Here is a 14,269-nt window from a genome sequence, read left to right as displayed (position 1 = left end):
CTGCAAGCCTCGCTGTTATTCATCAGTATGACAATTGACTTCTTTGTCTTATTGACTTTATTCAAAAGGTGGGCTTGTTTGAGAAAGTCTACAATTTAAGGGGAAGAGGAGCATCCTTTTATTCAAGGCCTAGATATTTATTTAAAGCTAGAGAGAAAGAAACAGAGACTGTATTATTAGATTCTCATAGTCAAGGGACACAGGAATCTTAGGAGAATCGTCCACAGAGCTTGGTAATTAAGATTGAATATTGTTAAGGGAACACAACGTGCACATTGAAATTTTGTCAGGAGAACTACCACAATAATGCTTCTTTGGAGTCTTGGTGGGACATACAGCAGAGAAGCACTTAACCAAGGTTTTTCTAAAAAAATTGTTAGTAAGAGTGAAGGGCAAAAAGCTCAAGTATCTCCACACCCCTCGGCATACAGGTATGTGAGGCAGGAATGGGAGAAATGGGTATTACAGATGCCTCTCATTTTAATCTTTGAAATTTTGGAAGATATGCAGCAGGTAAGTAAAAATTAACTCTTCATCTTGGTCCCTGTTCCAATAGTATTTTTGGGGAGAAGTAGCTTTAGGCAATGATAATGTGCTTTTCAGGCAACAAAAGTAAACACCTATATTTATGTGGTTCCATCTTTATGGTAGCTGGTTCTGCAAGTGTATTCTGTACTCCTTATGGAAGTTTAGACTATGCAATGCAACTGTTGTTGAACAGCATTCTCCAAGGGGGAAAAATCAATTCATCTAAGAGGGAGCACAGCAGGAATGGGTAACCTATGGTCCTCAAGATGTGGCTTGAGTACAACTCTCATCCTTCCTAACCATTAGCAGGGGTTGCCTGGGGCTGATGGAATCTGGGAGTCTCTGCATATGGAGGCCACAGTTCCCCATTCCTAAAGTACAAGAAGTAGTCAATTTAGTAGGACTGATGGGCATTGACATGGCAGCTGCCACTCACCTCGTGACTCGTCTGAATTGCAGATGTACAGGAAAGCAACATGGGCTTAGAGCATGAAAAAAGTAGAGACCAGCCCCATGATGTTTAATAAAGAAAATTTATTGTAAATGTATATTACACAATTATACATTATGATACAGGCAAAGAATTTAAGCCAAGGACCATTTTGGACAATGGTAGCCTTCAACACATTTGGAAGCGTTCACTTTGGTTTAGCAAAAGCAATCTGGGTGTGTGGAAGCAGCATTCTTACTTCATCATTACCAACCAACCATCATTACAGAGTAACTGATGGGCACCATTTTCATTTCCCAATGAAGGAAAAGTTTGCCCAAAATACATTTAAAAATCACTTGAAGCATGCCAAACTTTGATGGGACAGATTCCCGTCCCCCTTTCCATCAGAAACAGCTCCTTTGCCATCTCAGGAAAACAGCCTCTCTTTGTTAGGTTGATTAATACTGGTTTCAGTGTTCTTGTTTTATTTTCAGATTGTTCACCTACAAGTCATCTACTGATAAGATGTTAGTACTTTTTGCTGCTGACCTGTTAGTGGACTAGTTAAATGTCAACAAGCCTGACAGCAAGGTTAAGGATTTTCATGCCGAAACATGCCAAGTTCTCTCCACCTGGCAAACAGGTGTCTGTTTTTCTGCCACTTTCTCAGGGTGCCTTAGAATTTCTTTATACTGTGTGGGTTTATTTTTAGCTTACCTTATTGTTTGAGGCAGCTGAGCATCGGGTGTATGTTGGTATTTTCCCCTTCCCGTTAAAACTTTTTTGCAATACTCTACAGCCCCCCTAACTGCCTGCAATTCCAAATCTCAAAATGTCCAGTGGGATAGCTTTGTGATATCTTCCCCCAAGTTTCAATTGAAGTGTGAGAAGCCAGGGTGTGTGCTACCGAGCTTCTAAGATTGGTGCACATGCTGATTTTATTTTGTTAATGAAAGCTTTTTTTCTAACCACCCAAAAACCTTGTTGCATTGATTTCTTTAAGTAGAGAAACCCAGCTTACACCCCCCCCCGCCAAAAAAAACACTGAACATCAGGCCAGGCATCTGGTGTTCAGCATCACTGTCTTCTGCACAGCTGAGGAACATTATGGGGTTTTCAGGATGCGTGGGCATCCAGGAAGGCTGCAGAATGACTTACAGAATGAAAGGAAACAATGCTGAAACACCCTAAAAAGAAAACGGTAAAGGACCCCTGGACAGTTAAGTCCAGTCAAAGGTGACTATGGGGTTGCGGTGCTCATCTCACTTCAGGCCGAGGGAGCCAGCGTTTGTCCACAGACAGCTTTCTGGATCATGTGGCCAGCATGACTAAACCGCTTCTGGCGCAATGGGACACCATGATGGAAACCAAAGCACACGGAAATGCCATTTACCTTCCTGCCACAGAGGTACCTATTTGCACTGGTATGCTTTCGAACTGCTAGGTTGGCAGAAGCTGGGACAGAGCAATAGCTCACCCTGTTGTGCAGATTTGAACCACTGACCTTCCGATCAGCAAGCCCAAGAGGCTCAGTGGTTTAGACCACAGCACCACCCACGTCCCCTACAAACACCCTATAGCTACCTTGAAAGTATGCTGAGCACAATAAAAACTCTGTACTCTACCCAGGTTAATTTCATTGAAATTTATCTCCCCCCATTTGATAATTTGGTTGTTCAGTGTGGTCAGTAAAATGTTGGAGAAATGTTCGGCAAGGCACTGCATGTTTTCAGTAAAGATCGCAAGGCAGCTGCACATGGACAGTATCTAGGTCACCAAATGGACTGATTAAAAAAAAATATCTTTTAAAAACTGTACTTCCTTGTGCCCTAATAGCCTAAGAGCCACATACATGAAAACCAACAAATTTCGGAGAAAGTATTCTCCTAGAGAAGCTATTATATTCCAATTACATACTTTAATGTGGGCTAAACAATTCCTATTATCTGGAATTCAAACAAATGGCTCCTCACAGTTGAAGATTTTAAAATCAGAAAATAAAACAAGATTTGAACTGACTCAGCAAAAAATTAGAGGAAAGCTCAGTATGCTATAACTTAACTTTTTTTTTTTTTACTGGTCAAGTAAAGGATCCAATTGTGGTCTATGGGTGGGGGGTGGACAGAATATTATTTTCGCAGCATAAATGAAAAATTAGGCATGTGATTTGAGGGTTGGCAACAACTTCCTTCCGAGAGCCAATTTTGCATTATTTGTCAACTTGGACAAGCTTTCAACCTAGTCTAGACTTCTTCTTACCATGTTTCATTATGTCATCTTACACTGTAACAGAATTTGCTGCCTTTCTATACACCTAAGCCACTCATTGGTTATATTGGTATGTAATGCTCAGTCATGGTCTAATGCAGGCTTCCTCAACCTCGGCCCTCCAGATGTTTTGAGACTACAATTCCCATCATCCCTGACCACTGATTCTGCTAGCTAGGGATCATGGGAGTTGTAGGCCAAAAACATCTGGAGGTCCAAGATTGAGGAAGCCTGGTCTAATATTACAAGAACAAGCCTTTCGTGGTGCTTGTATGCTTCCTTTCCTCTGGTGCAACAGCATGGATATCAGAAGCTTTTGCTTCTGTCCTAGACTAACATATTGCCCAACTGATGGCAAGTGAAAACAAGCCAGCTTTATGAACTATAGGTTGAATTTGGCTTGTTTCCAGTAACCATCATTACAATTAACTACCAATGTCAGAGGAAGCTATGCTTGAAAGAGAATTAAGGAAGCTTGCATTTATTTCTGAATTACACTAACTGAGCCCTATGCAAGGATTCATTTCCTTGATAAAGCAGGAGTCCAGCAGTCTAGGCCATGATCTAATGTGCTATCATAATTTTCGCAGGTAGCTCACCTAGGAGCAACTGCTAATGAAATTAGGCAGCTGAATTTGGAACAGGTTTAAAAAAGAAACGAAAAAAAGATTTATGCTTTCTCTCTTTTTAAAAAAATTTGAAACACTAATTTGTAGTATTCGAGGTAGCCTAAACCAAACACTAAAATATATATTTATTTGAACACAATGGGATTGTGCCAAGAACTTTATTCTGCTGTTCGTGTTGCTTTCCAGTCCAGATCACTGTTCGTCACTCAATATTCCCATATGCTTGTTTGTGAGGAAGTCCAGAAAGGGAATGTTACAGATGGCTTGGTGAATATTCATCACAGTGATCTCTCTTGGAGTCCTGGGGGGAGAAGGGAGAATATATCAATGGAATGTTAGTCCTCAAGCCTCTATCTAAGCACCTGGTTAAGCAAACAACAGCAAAATCCACAAGGATGAACTCTGCAAATAAAAATGCAGCTATAAACTGGTATTGATTTGTACCATGAACAAATTTTAATTTCTTACTATTTATCAGGGCTTGCCCAGACTCTGAACTTTCATTTTAAAAATAGCAATATCATGTACCCCTTTAAGAACAAAAGTTACAAAGCAAAATGTGAGGCTCCATTTGAAGCAATTGCTTTGTGAGAACAATCCTGCCTTTCAGTGGTTTTTAACAAATCAGAGCTGTGGCTGATGAGTGCTAGAGAGAGTCACACAAACTCAAGGGAAGATGCAAAAATGGCTTGAAAATGACTCAGGAAGTTCCTCCTAGGACAATGGAAAAGAGGAGCCATTTTTGCATATTCCTCAGTGCACATTTCTCTCTCTAGAATCAGGATTGCCTGGTCCATTTAGAAGCTGTTTTTCTCTCTTCCCTGGTAGAGAAGTGATTGTTGCCTAGAGAAAATAACTTGAGAAATCAAGGATTGTAGTGGATTTGGGGGGCGCACAGAATAGCAACCAGAAGACACGAAACCATGTCTTATCACAGTCTGTGAGTGATTTGGACCTCTGGTGCCTCGGAGTTCTGAACCATTTTAAATTTATAGTCCTCAAAGTAAACATAGATTCTGTCTAATGCACAAATACCACACAAGTTATACAGTACAGTGGTACCTCGGGTTACATATGCTTCAGGTTACAGACTCCGCTAACCCAGAAATAATACCTCAGGTTAAGAACTTTGCTTCAGGATGAGAACAGAAATCGTGCGGCAGCAGCAGGAGGCCCCATTATATAACCTGAAGTGGTGCTTCAGGTTAAGAACAGTTTCAGGTTAAGAAAGGACCTCTGGAACGAATTAAGTACTTAACCAGAGGTACCACTGTATAAGTAAAACCTAAGCAAGTATACCTGCTGTGAGGTGCTGCCTGGTAACCAACTGCCAAAGCTTCTCTTAGTATATCACTTGCCAGTTGCTCTGTGGCCTGTTATAAAGAGGGTTTCAAGGACAGAGAACATAAACAGTTAAGAAATGCTTTTAATAATCACAAACCATGTCTTATAAAATCGACACATCCCCATGCACAAATTACAAAGAACGATACGTTTGTTTAACTTGTCAACACCATACCTATATAAATGTATATAAAAACAGGACTTTGGACATGCAGTCTCATATAAGCCACAACTTAATTTTTCTGCATTTCACTCAACCAGCTATGACTTAGATTTCACACTGTTGAATGACAGAAAGTTTTCGAACAGTTTACCTTTAAAACCATATCTTCTATTACGGACGCATAGACGTTCTTGTGCAGCTCTACAGGCTGAAAGGAAATTCCTATCTATAAAATGAGAGGGTGAATAAAAGGTTACCGCTCTTGACTACTAAACAAAGGAGCAGACAAATAGGACCAAAACGTTCTGTTAAAATGGGATTCTGACAACCTGACAGAACTACTTGCTGGCATGGTGGGGAGGGGGAGATGTGTGGAAGGCACATCACAGGAAAACTTCTGGCTCCCCCAGTTGGGCCTGCCCACTCTGCGTTGAGCCCCGTTATCTTTCTGCTATGGGCTAAACGTCACCATCTCCACATCAGGTCCTGGGGTTCTTGTTATCAGTTTAAGTTACTCTTCCTCAACCTAGTGGCTCTTCCCGATGTTTCAGGCTACAGCTCCCATCATCCCCAGCCAGCAAAACAGATAAGCATGGGGAGGACACCAGACTGAGAAAAGCTGGTGTAGGCAAATTGAGGGTGGGGATTAAGTTCCAGGCAGTCTAGGAGTACCAGCAAGCTCCAACCAGCCTTGTAAAGAAAAAGTCAACACAGCTTGCAAGTATCACAGGACAAATGTATTATACTGTCAAGAGCTTGAGGCAGTGAATAATTCTTCATCTAGCTAGGAAGAGCACTTATCTCTGTACCTGCTCCACTGTCTCGCGCACAAACTCGGATGTAGGTTGGGGTGCCAAGTAGAACTTTGCTTCCTCTTGCTTCTCCTCTGGTTCCTTTTTAATGTTTATTTTCAGAGGCTCAGCAACGTTGATAATGTCTATTTCCTCGTCATTGTCTGGCTCTTGCTTGAGGAACCTCTCCAGCTCTTCCAGCTTTCGACATAGTTCTTCCCCAGTGGTGTAAGAAGATGAGCATTCTTTCCCAAGAAGCAATCGGGAAGACAGAAAGAGGATTTACAAACAGATCTGTATCTAGTGACAGATGGGTGCAACTAAAAGGCATTCGGAGTTCGTGCTGAACCGCAAGGAGGAAAAAGCCCTAATTGCTACCGCCCAACACCAGAACATGGTTTCCAGTGGCAACATCCTGCCATCTCAAGTTGCCATCATCGTTATGCCTGAAAAGAAGCCCATAAAAATAGAGACACTTGTGCTGTGGATGGACTGACATTTCTCAAAGCAACCTGCCTCATTCTGCTACAGTGACTCCAGTCCCACAGCAGCTGTGTAACTAGATAAGCATTACAGGTTTGCAACGACACTAAGTCAAGCTTTAGTCTTATTGAAATAAATGGGATTTTTTATTAACTTGTTCCATTGATTGACAGACCTAATTTAAGTCCAGATTCATCCTAAAGTGAGGGAGCGTGGCTATGGATAAAAATGCCTGTTTCACTGCCCTCCTTGTAAAAAAAAAAAAAGCAAGTCAGAGCTGTTCACTCTGGAACTGGAGCGAGGAAACACACTGTTCAGTAAACATAAGAATTTTCGTTTATAGATATTACCGTGACGAAGGAGGGAGCTTTAAAAAGCAACTTATACGCAGCGGGCATCAACATTTCAAGAGCCTTTTACTAACAATTGCCAAACTGCTCTGGAGGAGTGGGGTACTTGGCTCCAGTCATATCACAGGTCTTTGTCTAGGGATGGGGAGCCTGTGGCTTTTTAGTAGCTGACTGTAAATCAGGGGCCAACAACCTTTTCCAGCTGTGGGCCAGTCCACTGTCCCTCAGACCATGTGGTGGGCTGGACTATATTTTGACAAAAAATAAAAATGAACGAATTCTTATGCCCCACAAATAACCCAGAGATGCATTTTAGATAAAAGGACACATTTTACTCATGTAAAAACACGCTGATTCCCGGACCGTCCTCGTGCCGGATTGAGAAGGTGATTGGGCCAGATTCGGCCCCCAGACCTTAGGTTGCTTACCCCTGCTGTAAACCTTAGCAGGCTAATACAGTGGTACCTCAGGTTACATACGCTTCAGGTTACACACTCCGCTAACCCAGAAATAGTGCTTCAGGTTAAGAACTTTGCTTCAGGATGTGAACAGAAATCGTGCTCTGGCGGCGCGGCGGCAGCAGGATGCCCCATTAGCTAAAGTGGTGCTTCAGGTTAAGAACAGTTTCAGGTTAAGTATGGACCTCCAGAACGAATTAAGTACTTAACCTGAGGTACCGCTGTACAAGTGCAGGCAATCCTTCAGGCATCCTGGCCTCAAACTGCATAGGACAGCCTTTCCCAACCTGTGGGTCCCCAGATGTTGTTGGACTACAATTCCCATCACCCCTAACTAGCAAGGCCAGAGCTCAGGGATGATGGGAGTTGTAGTCCAACAACATCTGGGGACCCACAGGTTGAGAACCGCTGGCATAGGACATTAAAGACAGCACTCTGCATTGGCCGCCCATTGCTTTCCAGGCCCAAATTAAGAGGTTACAGAATCACACCTGTTTTTAGCCCTAAGGCAAATGATTTGTTGAACAAATTGTTCCAAACATGAAAGAAATATTTTCAAAGTGAAAAGGAGGTGCCCCCCCCCCAGTATCGGGATCCAAGGGTAGCAACAAAGGGGGAAAGAAAATGCTTCCATTTGCAACACACATTAATTTAGAACCGGGCACTAACTTTACAAATTTGATCACATGTTACGGGCAGAAGGAAAGCAAGAGCACCTCTCTTATTTTACCTCTTCTCCAAAACAATATGTTTTTTTTTTTTTTATAAAATTTTTATTGGTTTTACAAAAGTTTTTATAACAAACAAACATAAAAGAAAAACAGACAAACAAACAAATATAATTTCATAATGTCCTTTCATAAACTTCTTTCCTCGGACTTCCCCATACCTCCCCTTTCTGCATCCTCATGTCCAAATTTCTATAGAAACTTATAAATGTTTTTTCCCGTCCTAATTCATCATAGTCCTTTCTTAATCTAATCTTATATTACTGCAACCCTTTCTCTCTATAAAATCTCGACATTCTAAACTTCATCAAGTTTATAATAGTCCTTAAGATAAATCTTAAATTTCTTCCAGTCTTCTTCCGCAGTCTCCTTTCCCTGGTCACGAATTCTGCTCGTCATTTCCGCCAATGTCATATAGTCAATCACTTTCATCTGCCATTCTTCCAAGGTGGGTAAATCTTGTGTCTTCCAATACTTTGCGATCAGTATTCTTGCTGCTGTTGTAGCATACATGAAAAAAGTTCTATCCTTTTTTGGCACCAATTGGCCGACAATGCCCAAGAGAAAGGCCTCTGGTTTCTTAAGGAAGGTATATTTAAATACCTTTTTCATTTCATTATATATCATCTCCCAGAAAACCTTAATCTTCGGGCATGTCCACCAAAGATGATAAAAAGTACCTTCAGTTTCCTTACATTTCCAACATTTGTTATCAGGCAAATGGTAAATTTTTGCTAGCTTAACTGGGGTCATGTACCACCTATAGACCATTTTCATCACATTTTCCTTTAAAGCACTACATGCCGTAAATTTAATACCAGTGTTCCACAACCTTTCCCAGTCAGCAGACATAATATTATGACCAATGTCCTGTGCCCACTTAATCATAACTGATTTAACTGTTTCGTCTTGTGTATTCCATTTCAACAGCAAGTTATACATTCTTGACAAATTCTTAGTATTGGGTTCTAACAATTCTGTCTCAAGTTTTGATTTTTCCACCTGGAAGCCAATTTTCCTGTCTTGTTTAAAAACCTCCATTATTTGATAATAGTGGAGCCAATCTTGTACTTTGGGTTTTAGTTTTTCATGGCTCTTTAATTTCAGTTTCTCTCCATCCTGTTCTAAAATCTCACAATACTTTGGCCATCCGACCTCCATATTGACTTTCTTGTGGGCCTTAGCCTCTAAGGGTGACAACCATCTAGGGGTTTTGTTTTCCAACAGATCTTTGTATCTCATCCAAACATTAAACAACGCTTTCCTTACAATATGATTTTTAAAGGCACTATGCACTTTGATTTTGTCGTACCATAGATATGCATGCCAGCCAAATGCATTATTGAAACCTTCTAAATCCAAGATATCTGTATTCTCGAGGAGCATCCACTCTTTCAGCCAGCAGAATGCTGCTGCTTCATAATACAATTTTAAGTCCGGCAGGGCAAATCCCCCTCTTTCTTTTGCATCTGTTAATATTTTATATTTTATTCTGGGCTTTTTGCCCTGCCAGACAAATTTCGCAATGTCTTTCTGCCACCTCTTGAAACAGTCCATCTTGTCAATAATCTGCAAAGTTTGAAATAAAAATAACATTCTAGGCAATACATTCATCTTAATCACTGCAATTCGGCCTAACATTGACAATCTCAAATTTGACCATATTTCTAGATCTTTTTTAATTTCTGACCAACATTTTTCATAGTTGTCCTTATACAGATTCAAGTTTTTAGATGTTAAATTAACCCCTAGATATTTCACCTTCTTAACCACCGTCAGACCTGTCTCTTCTTGAAACTTATTCTTCTCCATATCTGTTAGGTTTTTCCCTAAGACTTTAGTTTTTTGTTTATTCAATTTAAATCCAGCTACCTGTCCAAATTGTTGGATTATTTCCAACACTCTTTTTGTACTAGTGTTTGGCTCCTGCAAAGTCAATACAAGGTCATCTGCGAACGCTCTTAACTTATAATGTTTGGTTCCGACCTTTACACCTTTAACTTGCTGGTCCTCTCTAATCATGTTCAGCAACACCTCCAGGACCGAAATAAAAAGCAATGGGGAAATTGGGCACCCCTGTCGTGTTCCTTTTTCTATCTTAAGTTCCTCAGTTATTACATTGTTTACAATCAACTTAGCTTTTTGTTCGGAATATATTGCACCCATACCATTCTCAAATCCTTGTCCTACCCCCATCCCATGAAGATTCTTTTTCATAAAAGTCCACGAAATATTGTCAAAGGCTTTCTCCGCATCCACAAATATCAAAACTGCTTTAGTATTTATGTTCACCTCTAACTTTTCCAAAATGTCTATTATATTCCTAACATTGTCTGAGAGGTGTCTTTTTGGGAGAAAGCCTGCTTCTCCATCAGTACTCTTTTAAATCTTTTTGCTAAAATGTCTGCAAATCTTTTTGCTAAAATGTCTGCAAAAATTTTGTAATCCACATTAAGTAACGAAATTGGGCGGTAGTTCTTCAGTTGAGTCTTTTCAGTCTCTGTCTTTGGTGTGAGTGAAATATATGCTTCTTTCCACGGTTCGGGTGCCTTTTTTCCCTCTAAGATCTCGTTACAAACTTCCTTTAACGGTTGTATCAGCCATTCCTTTAAAGATTTGTAATATCTGGAAGTCAGTCCGTCTGGCCCTGGAGATTTGCCCAATTGCATGTCCTGAATGGCACCCTCTATCTCTTGTTCTGTTATTCTCTGGTTTAGATCCACCTTGCTTTGATGAGAGATTTTTTGTAATCCATATTTATTAAGGAATTTATCTATGTCCTCTTCATTTTGTAATCCTTGGGAATAAAGTTTTTTAAAATAACTCACAAAACAATTTCTTATCTCGTTGGGTTTAGATATATTTTTTCCATCCACTTCTAGACTTGTGACTGTATTTAATTTCTGTCTTTTCTTAAGTTGCCATGCCAGAAGTTTACCACATTTGTCTGCCGACTCAAATGTCTTTTGTTTCATTTGCTTTATTTTCCACTCTATCTCTTGGTTCATCAATTCCATATATTGTGTTTGATACAACTTAATCTCCCTCAAAATCTCCTGGGACTTTGGTTTTGATCTTAATTTTTTCTCTCCTTCTTTTATCTTTTCCAAAATTTTTTCCTTTTTCTCATTCTACTTTCTCTTCTTTATTGAATTTTGTTGAATCAAAAATCCTCGCATCACAGCTTTACTTGCGTCCCAGATCACTCTTTTTTCCACATCGCCCTTTAGATTGATTTCAAAATAGTCCTTTAGAGTTTTTTGGGCCTTCATGTGGATCTCTCTATCTCGAAACAGGGTGTCATTCATTCTCCATCTAAACTGACCAGTTGTTGTAAATTTCATTTCCATCTTCACGGCGTTATGGTCGGAACAGGTTTTTGGGCAGATTTCTACCTTCTTAATCTTCGGAGCCATTCCACTAGTGACCCATATTTGGTCGATTCTGGTCCAGGTCATCTTTGCTTGGGAGAAAAAGGTTCCCTCTCTTTCAAGAGGGTTCCTTGTTCTCCAAATGTCTATTAAGTCCATATTTTCAGTCATTTCGAAGAAAGTCTTCGGGAGTCTCCCTTCTTTAGTAAGTGTCAGTCTTTGTGTCTTGTCCATGTTTGTAGAAACTACACCATTCATATCTCCCATGATTATCATATTATATTCCAAATAATCCGTCAAAGTTTCATGAAGTTTTTTAAAGAATTCTGCTTTGCCTTCATTTGGTGCATAGATCCCAATTATCAAAAATTTTTCTCCTTGTACCTGAATCTCCACCGCTAAATATCTTCCTTGTTCATCTTTGAACATCATTTTTGGGGCCCACTTCTCTTTTACATAAATCACAACTCCTCTTTTTTTCACTTTGTCCGACGAAATAAATTCTTGTCCCAATTTTTTATTCATAAGCAGTCTCCTGTGTGCTCTAGTTATATGAGTTTCCTGTAAGCAAATCAAGTCCAGTTGTTCTCTGTACAAAATATGGAATACTTGTCGTCTCTTCAAAGGCATGTTCATCCCATTACAATTCCAGCTAAGGAATTGCAGGGCCATCTTGTTATTTTTCTGGTATTCCTCCAACAGCTCCCAATTGTTGTTCCTCCTCTGTTGGTGGTGGAAGATTCTGTCCAAACGAAAGGTTCAAGATGTCTATTACACTCTTTTGCTCAGCAATTGGGTCTACAGTTCCTTTCTGTAAATCCTCTTGATTTCTTTGCAGGAACCTGTCTTTATCCTGTATCGTCTTTATTTTCACCTTCTTCCCCCTATAGTCAAAAGACAGTCCCTGTGGAAATTCCCACCTGAAGAGAATGGTGTTCTTCTTCAACAGGTAAACCAAATCCTTATAAGAAGCTCTCAAGTCCAAAATATGTTTAGGAATATCTTTAAAGATCTGTATCGGTGAGTTCCCAATTTGTAAGGCCTTTTCAAAATGCAGTCTTAGAATTTTGTCTCTTTCCTCCTTCGATCTCAGGGTAATCAGACAGTCTCTCGGTACCTTTCTGTTCTGTCTTCTGCCCAGTCTAAATGCTGTTGTGATTTTAAATTCGTCTTCCTCTAGATCTTCCCAGGCATCGGCAAGCTCTTTCGTTAAAAAGTCCGTAAGATTGTCTCCTTCGTCCTCTGGAATTAATCGTAATTTCAAATTCCTTTCTTTTCTTTGTAGTTCCCACAATGCCAGAGTTGCGTCGTGGTCATAGACCTTCCTGGCAATCGGTTCTAATTTTTCCTGGGTCTCTCCAGCAATAGTTCTGGCTTCCTCCGCAATTTGGCGTGTGGCAGAATTTTCTTGCGTAAGCCTGTTTATAGATTCTGTATTGAGGTCAAGTCTTGTTGTTAAATCTGTCAATTTCTGTGAATTCTCTGTCAGTTTCTTGGTATTTTCTGCCGTCTGCTTTGTTAGATTCTCCAGAGATTGGTTTATCTTAAGAAGGGCTTGCGACACTGCATCCATGGAGACTGCTGTACCTTTTTCTTGTCCTGTTGTCACTGTAGAGGTTATGCCTGAGATCGAGCCTCTTTTCTTGTGTTGCTGTAGCTGTTGTTGATATTGCCTTGTCTTGGCTCTCGTGCTTATCTCGTCTGCTGGGCCACTCATATCCCAAGGTCGTTTCCCACGAGAGCCTTCTCCTAAAGGAAAATTCCACTGTCCCAAGGCGTAGCAACTTTTAATTTACCCTCTAGAGGGAGCAAATCAAGATGTCCACAAACAAAGACAAAGAGTATTTAAAAGGCAGATTTATCAGGAGGCTTCTATATGTATATTGCAACACTTTCCCAATGGATAGAGTCCCAGCCTTCCCTGATATATTGTGTCCACAGAGTCCCAAAACTTTGTAACAAGTAAGCAATGAGACTTCCACTTTGTTACTTTCACAGGAATCTAAAGTCAGTTCAGTGTTCCTTTGTTTTATAAGCAGTTTGTGCCAGGTTGAAGGCTGCAGAGAATTTCCTTTTCCTTTAAGTTGGTCATGCAGCTTATAAAATCACTTTTTCCTCCCCTCTGCCCTGCAAGCCAGAGGGGATAGTCAAAGTCCAAATGTCGGATTCAAGCAGTTAAAGACAATATCCCATACGGATGCAGCTTAGTAACTTTCGTTGCTTTAATTGTCATGCAGTCGGGGGAAGGCAGACTTCCTTAATTTTCACCTTTCCCGTTTTCAGCCTAATTTCAAGTAGTTTTGACACGAATAGAGGTTCAATCTTACTCACGGGTCTTTTTTGTCCAAATTATTCAGGAAGGGAATCGGCGCTCTCCACTAATGGCGACGCGGCTTCACCCTGCGGGCTGGGTAGCGATTCTCAGCACCGCGCTCCCCGTTGTCGTTCCGGAGCCTTTAAAAAGGCTCTTTCTGCGGTAAAGGGGGGCGCTTCAGGTGCCCACCGAATCTCCTTGTTCACAGGCTCCGTTCCTGTGATTTTAGGGGTCCCCCGCTTGCCGTAGCGGGTCAGACCCGAACTCGCAGAGCCGTCCTCTCTCCGGAGCTCGGAGAGGGAGCAGCCATTAGCGCTGGCGCCGAACCGGAAGTCCCTTCTCCAAAACAATATGGATGCCTATGGGGTCAGATGTGCAAGTCTAGAGATTTTCTCTCGGAAAAGTTACC

General features: G+C 40.8%; 1 protein-coding gene across 1 annotated transcript in view; it reads right to left on the bottom strand.

Moving 5' to 3' along the window:
• Window positions 1-1,042: 1,042 nt before the first annotated feature.
• The window catches only part of YEATS2 (YEATS domain containing 2), a 45,728-nt gene continuing 32,501 nt past the window's right edge, over window positions 1,043-14,269 (bottom strand). The window contains exons 29-32 of the mRNA XM_082225313.1: window positions 6,175-6,401; window positions 5,517-5,591; window positions 5,158-5,231; window positions 1,043-4,159 (exon numbers count right to left, since the gene is read on the bottom strand). Of these exons, the coding sequence (XP_082081439.1) occupies window positions 4,051-4,159; window positions 5,158-5,231; window positions 5,517-5,591; window positions 6,175-6,401 (485 nt within the window). The 3' untranslated portion in view covers window positions 1,043-4,050. The remainder of the gene's footprint in view (window positions 4,160-5,157; window positions 5,232-5,516; window positions 5,592-6,174; window positions 6,402-14,269) is intronic.

The sequence above is a fragment of the Podarcis vaucheri genome, assembly GCF_965113315.1.
Source record: "Podarcis vaucheri genome assembly, chromosome: 5".
NCBI classification, from domain to species: domain Eukaryota; kingdom Metazoa; phylum Chordata; class Lepidosauria; order Squamata; family Lacertidae; genus Podarcis; species Podarcis vaucheri.
Note: the sequence above shows the minus strand (reverse complement) of the source record. Positions and strands in the feature narration are given on the sequence as shown.